Source organism: Numenius arquata, chromosome 25, assembly GCF_964106895.1.
Source record: "Numenius arquata chromosome 25, bNumArq3.hap1.1, whole genome shotgun sequence".
Taxonomy (NCBI): Eukaryota; Metazoa; Chordata; class Aves; order Charadriiformes; family Scolopacidae; genus Numenius; species Numenius arquata.
Window position 1 is genome coordinate 4,550,083 of NC_133600.1, and position 8,902 is coordinate 4,558,984.

At 59.9% G+C, this 8,902-nt stretch overlaps 3 protein-coding genes across 3 annotated transcripts in view; 2 read left to right on the forward strand and 1 right to left on the reverse strand.

Moving 5' to 3' along the window:
- IFI30 (IFI30 lysosomal thiol reductase) overlaps positions 1-786 on the forward strand; it is a 3,236-nt gene extending 2,450 nt beyond the window's left edge. Inside the window, 1 exon segment of the mRNA XM_074163817.1 lies at positions 712-786. Within this exon segment, the coding sequence (XP_074019918.1) occupies positions 712-786 (75 nt within the window).
- Positions 787-1,876: 1,090 nt separating this feature from the next.
- On the forward strand, positions 1,877-4,277 carry MPV17L2 (MPV17 mitochondrial inner membrane protein like 2). Its single transcript, XM_074163867.1, has 5 exons — positions 1,877-2,078; positions 3,056-3,226; positions 3,822-3,898; positions 3,997-4,125; positions 4,212-4,277. Exons 1-5 carry the CDS (start codon positions 1,904-1,906, stop codon positions 4,275-4,277), a joined length of 618 nt encoding a protein of 205 aa, XP_074019968.1. The 5' UTR covers positions 1,877-1,903.
- Positions 4,278-6,653: 2,376 nt separating this feature from the next.
- RAB3A (RAB3A, member RAS oncogene family) lies at positions 6,654-8,257 on the reverse strand. Its single transcript, XM_074163596.1, has 4 exons — positions 8,027-8,257; positions 7,643-7,761; positions 7,384-7,508; positions 6,654-6,844 (listed from the first exon to the last, which is right to left on the reverse strand). The coding sequence occupies exons 1-4, from the start codon at positions 8,252-8,254 to the stop codon at positions 6,654-6,656; spliced, it is 663 nt and encodes a 220-aa protein (XP_074019697.1). The 5' UTR covers positions 8,255-8,257.
- Between the last annotated feature and the right edge of the window lie 645 nt (positions 8,258-8,902).

An 8,902-nucleotide genomic window follows, 5' to 3' on the forward strand; every position in this document is an offset into this window, starting at 1 on the left:
CCAGTTATCCATGCTATGCCCCCCAGTTACCCTAGTTCACACTGCTGTGCCCCCCAGTTCCCCTGTGCTCCCCCAATTATCCATGCTATGCCCCCCAGTTCCCCCAGTTAACAGTGCTGTACCCCCCAGTTCTCCCTGTGCCCCCCAGTTCACACTGCTGTGCCCCCCAGTTATCCATGCTATGCCCCCCAGTTCCCCCAGTTAACAGTGCTGTACCCCCCAGTTCTCCCTGGGCCCCCCAGTCCCCCCAGTTCCCACTGCTGTACCCCCCAGTTCCCCCTGCAAGCTCCAGTTATCCCTGCTGTACCCCCCAGTTCCCCTGTGCCCCCCCAAGTTATCCATGCTATGCTCCCCCAGTTAACACTGCTGTACCCCACAGTTCTCCCTGTGCCCCCCAGTTCCCCCAGTTAGCACTGCTGTACCTCCCAGTTATCCCTGCAAGCCCCAGTTAGCACTGCTGTGCCCCCCCAGTTGCCCTGTACCCCCCAGATCCCCGTTATCCATGCTGTGCCACCTAGTTCCCCCCCACTGTAGACCCCCAGTTCCCCTGCACCCCCCCTAGTTTCTCCAGTTAGCCCTACTGTAGCCCCCCAGCTCCCCCTGCTGTATCCCCCCACCCAGTTCTCCCAGTTCCCCCAGTTTGCCCTGCTGCTCCCCAGTTCCCCGCACTCCCCACGTTCCCCCCGGGTTCTACCGGCCGCTCTCCGGCAGGGGGAGAAGCCCGATGCCTGCGGGGAGTCGCGGGCCCCGAAGGCCCCGAAGGCCCCGGCCGGCTGCCGGCGCTGAGGGACGTCGCGGGAGCAGGAGCAGGAGCAGGCGGCAATAAAAGGACGTTTTTTGTGGAAAACCAAGAGACTCCGGATTGTTGGGGGAAGAGGAACGGGGAGCGGGGAGGGGGGCGGCCGGGCCCTGCCGCTGTGAGGGAACAGCGGGAGCCGGGCGCCGGGCCTGGCCTGGCCCGCTCCCGGCCCCGCCAGAACGGGGCTACCTCGGTAGCTGTCATGGCGGCTGCCTGTGCCTCGGTAGGTGTCATGGCGGCCGCCGGAAGCGGAAGACGCCCCGTCACGTGACGCCCCTCCGCTTGAGCGTGCTGGTGGCGGAAGCGCGCGGCGGTGAGGAGGGGGGAGCGGGGGGGGGGGTTGTAATTGGTGTGAGAACGGGGGGGAACTGGGAGACACTGGGGTGACGGGGAGGGTCCGGCAGGGGGAACTGGGGGGCACAGCAGGGATAACTGGGGGGAACTGGAGGGGTCCAGCAGGGCTAAGTGGGGGCAGAGCAGGGCGAACTGGGGGGAACTGGGGGGTACAGGGATAACTGGGGGGTACAGCAAGGATAACTGGGGGGAACTGGGGGCGCAGCAGGGATAACTGGGGGGGTCCAGCAGGGCTAACTGAGGGCACAGCAGGGCGAACTGCGGGGAACTGGGGGGTACAGGGGAACTGGGCGGCTCTGGTGGCGTACAACAGGACAAACTGGGGGAACTGGGTGGGTACGGAGGAACTGGTGGGCACAGCATGGATAACTGGGGGGCACAGCATGGATAACTGGGGTACAGCAGTGCTAACTGGGGAGCACAGGGGGGACTGGGGGGTACAGCAGTGCTAACTGGGGAGCACAGGGAGGAACTGGGGGGTACAGCAGTGCTAACTGGGGGAACTGGGAGGAACTGGGGGGTACAGCAGTGCTAACTGGGGGAACTGGGGGGCACAGCATGGATAACTGGAGGGGTACAACAGTGCTAACTGGGGAACACGGGGGAGACTGGGGGGGTACAGGGCAACTGGGGGGCACAGGGGCAACTGGGGGGCATGGGGTGACTGGGAGGGGCTGGGGGGGCGGGGGGCCCTCCCCACTGACCCTGCTGGCAGGGGGGGCTGGGGGGGGTGCTATCTGTGCCCGCAGGATGCTGGCGCGGGGCCGGCGGCTGCTGGGCTACTGGAGGCCGCTCTTCACCGGCCGCCTGCTCCTGATGACCAACACGGCGAGCTGCGGCGCACTGCTGGCCACCGGCGACGTCCTGCAGCAGGCCTGGCACCGCCGCCGCCACCCCGACACCGAGCACCAGGTGGCCCGTACAGGTGACAACCCCGGGGCAGGGGACACACACACACATGGGGTGGGGGGGTTGCAGGACACCCTGTCACGTTGTTTAATTCATGCTCGTTCTCATGGAATCACGGAATTGTCAGAGTGGACCTCTAGAGATCATCTAGATTTAGAGATCATCTAGATGTCTAGAGGGACCTCTAGAGATCATCCCGTCCAACTCCCCTGCTGAAGCAGGGTTGCCCAGAGCACATTATTCACTGCATCCAGGCTGGTCTTGAAGATCTCCAGAGAAGGGGACTCCACGACCTCCCTGGGCAGCCTGTTCCAGGGCTCTGGCACCCTCACCGGAGAGAAGTTTCTCCTCATATTTGAATGGAACTTCCCATGTTCCAGCTTGTGCCCGTTGCCCCTCGTCCTGTCACTGGGAACCACTGAAAAGAGTCCGGCTCCATCCTCCCTCAACCCGCCCTTTAGATACTTGGAGGCATTCATAAGGTCTCCCCTCAGCCTTTCCTTCTTCAGAGTCCCAGCTCTTTGAGCCTTTCCTCATCAGGGAGATGCTCCAATCCATCCATCATCTTTGTTGCCCTACGTTGGACTCTCTCCAGTAGTTCCCTGTCTCTCTTGAGCTGGGGAGCCCAGAACTGGAGGCAGTATTCCAGTTGTGGCCTCACCAGTGCAGAGTAGAGGGGGAGAATGACCTCCTTCGACCTACTGGCCACACTCTTCCCTACGCAGCCCAGGGTTCCATTGGCCCTCTTGGCCACAAGGGCACATTGCTGGCTCAGGGGTAGTTTAATATCCACCAGGACCCCCCGATCCTTCTCCTCGGAAGCACACGGGGCAGGGGGGGACAATTAGGGTCCGGCTCCACGCGAAGCCACGCTCCCTTTGTGCCGTCCCCGGAGCCGGATCCGCTTTCAGGGAGGGAGGGGTGGGGAACGCTCAGAAGGGGGTGTCACATCAATAATGGATGGGTGGTGGCGGCGGCGGTGTTGTGTTGCAGGTCGCATGTTCGCCGTCGGCTGCAGCATGGGCCCGCTCATGCACTACTGGTACCTCTGGCTGGACGCCGCCTTCCCGGCGCGGGGCGTGCGGGGGCTCAAAACCGTCCTCAAGAAGGTCCTCATCGATCAGCTGGTGGCATCGCCCGCCCTGGGCGCCTGGTATTTCCTCGGTACGTGGTGGCACCCACACCTTGGGTTGGCGTCACTGGGAATCGAGCGCAGCCCATGCTGCCGGTGACGTGTTTTCGCGCTGTGTGTGCTTGCTGGGGTGACGCCTGTCACCCTCCCTCCGTGGGGCGGATGTGGGTTTCCCGGGGTTCCCTCCCTCCCCTCCCACGGTTGGAAGGGTTTTTTTGGCAATTTTTTAGTGTCCAGCACAGCTGAGATGGCAACTCCCATCCGTTCTCCCCAGCGCGGAGCCTTGCCTGAAAGACTAGAGAGGACTTTTTATGTAATAAAAATCCGAAAAAAAAAAAAAGAAAAAGAAAAAGAATAACAGGTTGCTTTCTGAGAAAACAGTCTTCTCAAGGAAAAGTAGTTTTGCAGGGATTTCCCGATGATGGGAAATAAATGCTTGATAGTCTTTATCCTCGTGCACACCCGCTGCTAAAAAAGAGGGTATTTCGCTTTGCTTCCTCATGTTTTATCGAGTTCAACACACCCGCTGTTTGCTTCACTGCCCCTTAGTCTTTTATTTATAGATATTTCTTACAAGTACCAGAAAACCTGCCCCATCTAACCACCCATGTCCCCCTGTCCCCGCAGGCATGGGCACGCTGGAGGGCCAGTCCCTAGAGGAGAGCTGGGAGGAGCTGAAGGAGAAATTTTGGGAGTTTTACAAGGTAAATCACACGTCCCCGAGCTCCTTTTCCCTCCCTGGGTGGGGACGGGGACGGGGATGGGGACGGGGCCCCGGCTGCTCTTTTTTTGCTCTCCGCAGGCTGACTGGTGCATCTGGCCGGCGGCTCAGCTGGTGAATTTCCTCTTCGTCCCACCCAAGTACCGGGTGGTTTATGTCAACGTCGTCACGCTGGGATGGGACACCTACCTCTCCTACCTCAAGCACAGGGTGAGCGCCGGCCCGGCCACCGCACCTCGCCCCCCGTGGCCAGCCGGGCTGGCGCCAAACGTGCCCCCTTTCTCTCCTTCCCCCAGCCTGGCACCCCCCCGGGAACCGAGCACGATCCCCCCCGGGAGACCCGGCGCGGCGTCGGGGTGTGATGGAGGAAACTGCGGCATTTTTTCCGGAATCTCCAGCGGATTTTTCCGGGCATCGCCGTGGCTCGATCCACCCAAGGCTAGGCGGCGGCCGGGGAACCACCGCAGCTCGCTGCAGCCCAGGCGGGTCGTGCCTATTAACTCATCTACCGATGGCAATGATGGGTTTGGGTATTTTTAACCAATCTCCTGTTACAGGCGAGCCTGTAAAGCTCATTATTATGATGATTAGTATTATTTTTGTATTCTTCCACAGAGCCCGCGCTGCCGCGGCTACGCTTTGCCTTCAGCGCCCCCGGGGAAGGTCCCCAGCGCTCTCTCCTCTGCTGCAGACGGACTTTTTTTCCCCCCTTTTCCATGGCAAGGCTGGCCCTTTGCTCCTCTCCGACACCTTTTGCTGCCTTTTTTCTCCTGGGCCACCCTCTCAGGCCCCTGCTCCTGCTTCGGCTGCCGGGCAGAGGGATGCTGCTCCTCAGCCCTTTCCCCCGCTGCTTTTATTTTTAATCTGGGAGCTGAAGGGAAGAAGTCACTCGGCTCCTTTTCACTCCGCCGGCACCACGCGTGGGCTCCGGGCTGGGCTGCAGCCACCCCGTTTTTATAAAAATAGCGGTGCGATGGCGGCCGCCGGCTGCCACAGTGGCAGAGGCGGTCGGGGCTTTTTGAGGCAAAGTTGGGGGTTTTTTTGCAGGATTTGGACCATAACATCCCTCTCCTCCCAGCCCTGGGCAAGCTGGACGCTCACTCCATAACCCGGGAGCTTATTTATTTCCAGCATCGCTGAAAATTGCCGAAATGTGATTTTTTTTTTAAAAAAAATATTTTTTTTCTAACGCTTAAAGCTGTGCCTTTACTTATAGCCCTGTCCTAATCCCTCCTGCCACACGCCCCCACCATGGGACTACACACACCCCCCCACACACCCCCCCCCTTGGTGAATGCTAATTAAGAAATGAGATCTTTATTTTGTCCCTTTCCGGCATCGAGCTCGTTATGGACACGGAGCAGAGGGACCATCCCGCTGTCACCCCCCCCCGCCCCGTCCTTGCAATGACCTCGCGGGACCCGGTGATCAGCATTGATTTATTTCTTCACAACATTTCTTTAATACAGTGATTTTTAGGAAATTGTACTCTTTTTTTTTTTTTTTTTTTTTTTTTTTTTGACACTTTTGACATTTGTACAGTACGGTGTAACTCTTCCATAAGTAAACTTCACAAAAAATAGGAAAGGGGAAAGGTGGGGAGGGAAGGTACCGGGTTTTTTTTGGGGGGGGGGAGGAAAAAAAAAAATCTGTAAAATAAAGACACAGCGCTCCAAGAAATAAAAAAATAATAAATAGAGGGCAGCAAGACCTGCGGGTCTGTCATCGCTACGGGAATATCCACTTATTCACAGTCTCCACAGAAGCACGGTACTACAGGAACACACGAGGAGCCCAACACCCCGCAGCAAATTAGCAACGCTCCTCCGAGCCCCCTCTCTCCCTTCCCTCCCAAAAAAAACCCCTCCCAAAACCAGGGGGCTTCACAAATGTCCCCGTCGTCCCCAAACCGGGGCTAATTTGCTACAGCTCGTTTGGCTGGCCTCGCTCATGGATTTATTTTTTTTTTTAATCCTGTAAATTATAATAGATTTATTTTTTTTGTTGTTTTTAAAGTGATATTCACAAGCAAGGTTACCACACTGAGAAAAAAAAAAAAAAATTAAAAATAATAATAATAATAATAATTAATGCACCAACACGGCCACAGCACAGCAGGTCACGCGCACAGCGTCACTTCCTACGCCTATTTACAAGGAGTTTTTCTTATGTACAAGGAGGAAGACGGCGGGAGCATAAATTAGCATCTATTTATACAAATAAACAAGATTTAGGAAATATCCATCCATGGGGGGGGGGGGGGCGGGGAGGAAAGCCAGGCACAAAGAGCCCCCGGGAGCTCTTTGGGCAGGGTGAGGCCTCCGCCGGGGCTGGGGAGAAAGGACTGGGGGGGGATCCCAGCAGGGACAGGAGGTTTCGGGGTCCCGTTTGGTCCCCGGGGAGGGGGGGGGATGGGGGCCGGCGGTGGCGAGCAGACGAGAAAAATAATATTTCTCGGAGAAGCGAGGCTCGTGGAACGACTAAAAGCAGAACGGGGGGGGAGTTTTCTACCAGCCCAGGCTTAAAAATAAATTAAGGTGAGGGGAGCACAGCCTAACTGAACTGGGGGGGGGGTGCTCCTAGAGGGGCCGCAGCCCTTTGGGAGGTCTCAGCAGCAAAAGCCCCCACGGGTCCCCCCCCAAGAAGAGGGGCTCGGGGGGAAGGGGAGTAAAGGGGAGAGGGGGGGTGCACTGACCGATTTGGGGGGGGGGGGTTGAAGAGGAGGGTGGGGGCTGCCCCTAGCAGGCACAGTCCTGGTGCGGGGGGGCCTGCTGGTCCGTGAGCTGGGGACCCTGCTTGGCGCCGGTGACCGCCGGGTCGGCCGTGTCCAGCGACTCCGACATCTTCTCGCAGATGATGTCCACCAGCCGCTCGAAGGTCTGCTTGACGTTGATGTTGTCCTTGGCGCTGGCCTCGAAAAACTCAAAACCTGGAGACGAGGGACACACACACACACACGGACACACACACACACACGGACACACACGACACAGGGAGGCGGGGTGGGGGGGACAACAACAACACACGGGTGAGATCAGGGCTTCAGCCCCCCCACCCCGCTGCCGCCCTGCATCCAGCCGCTGCCCAACATCGGAAACCTTCCAGAGCTCCTCCTCCCCTCGTTAAATATTAATTGAAAGGGCTGCGTGTGCCGCACGCCCGGACCACCCCAGCCCCCCCACCCCCGGGGCCCCGCCACCCACCCGGTGACACTGTATTTTTTTCCCACCCAGCACCTCTCGGTGGGTTTATGGGGCTGTAACAGAAACCGCCATCACATCCCGGCACTCACGGCTTAATTACACCTCGTTTGGGTTTTGTTTTTTTTTTTTTTCGTTAGGTGACAAGTCACCGCTGCTATCGAAGCAGAAGAATTACAGCCAGGGAATTAAGCCCCCTAATTAAATTATTTGTGGGAAGATGGCTGTGTGTGTCGTGGTGTCCCCTCCTCCCCCTTCCTCGACTCACCCAGGTGCTCGGCGAGCTGGCGGCCCTTCTCCGAGGAGACCACGCGCTCGTCCTCCATGTCACACTTGTTCCCCACCAGCAGGACCTGGGCGTTGTCCCAGGAGTAGGTCTTGATCTGGGTGGACCTTCAAGGAGGAGAAGGAGGGACATCACGTGGAGGGGTAGAGCACGGCATGGGGAGGGGATGCCCCGAAAAGGGGAAGGGGGACAGTTGGGGGAGGGGGTGGGGTGTCCCCGAAGCCCCTCCTGGGGCGCTCACCAGTCCTGCACGGCGTTGAAGGACTCCTCGTTGGTGATGTCGTACATCAGGATGAAGCCCATGGCGCCGCGGTAGTAGGCGGTGGTGATGGTGCGGTACCGCTCCTGGCCGGCCGTGTCCTGGGTTGGAGGTGGGGTGTGTGTGTGAGAGCAGCACGTCACCCCCAGGGACGCGGGGACACCGGCGGGGACAACCCCTGGACAACGGGGTCCTCAGGGATACATCCCACCCCACCATCATCACCACCCCCCCCCCAGCCCCGGCAAAGGTCGGAGCAGCCCCACAACCGACCATCCCACCCCGGTGCCGGCGTGGGGACCCACGGGGACACCCCGGGAGTGGACGGCGGGGGTGTGTGTGGGGGGGTGGGGTGGGGGGTCTCACCCAGATCTGCAGCTTGATGCGCTTGTCGTTCCGGTAGATGGTCTTGACCTTGAAGTCGATGCCGACGGTGCTGACGAAGGCGGGTGTGAAGGAGTCGTCGGCGTACCGGAAGAGGAAGGAGGTTTTCCCCACGCTGCTGTTGCCGATGATCAGGATCTTGAACATGTAGTCGAAGTTCTGGTCGGAGGATTCCTTCTGCCCATAGCGGGAGTCGGTAGCCGACGCCATCTGCAAAGGCGGAGAGAGGAGAGGGCCGTGATGGTGGTGGTGGTGGTGGGGGGGGGGCGGCGTGGGGAACAACGGCAAACTCACGCCATGCCGGACCCCGGTTGGCACCGGCGCCGCCATCCGGAACCGTTTCCCACCATTAAATCATATTTTCACCTAAGAGATGGGTGGGCAGCCCCCAGGGTGAGGCGCGCTGCCACCGGCGGGGTCGCCCATCGCTGTCACCCGGCCCTGACGGGCTCTGCCAAGGCCGGCTCCTGTCACCCCCCCGTCCCCCATCCCCCGTCCCCCCCCCCAGCGCGGGGGACCCCGAGAAGGTGCCCACAACAGATGTGGGGTGCGCAGACCCCCACGTTTGCCATTACTGGGCGGGGGGGTGGATGGTCTGTGACCCCCTGGCAGGGCTGCAGCCGCTCCTGCGTCTCCCCTGCAAAATGGCACCTGCAGCGCCGTGCCCAGCCCCCTGCGGTGACGGGGGGGGGTCCTTGGGGGGGGGTGTGTGTGTGTGTGTGTGCTTGTTGATGGTGGGGGGGGTGACACCGGGCAGGGGTGCAAAAGGTTGGGTGCTCAGCCGGGGATGCTGGGGTGCAGGGTGCTGGGGGGGGGGGGGGGGATATGCCAGGCAGTGGGTGCTGCTGGGGGGGGGGG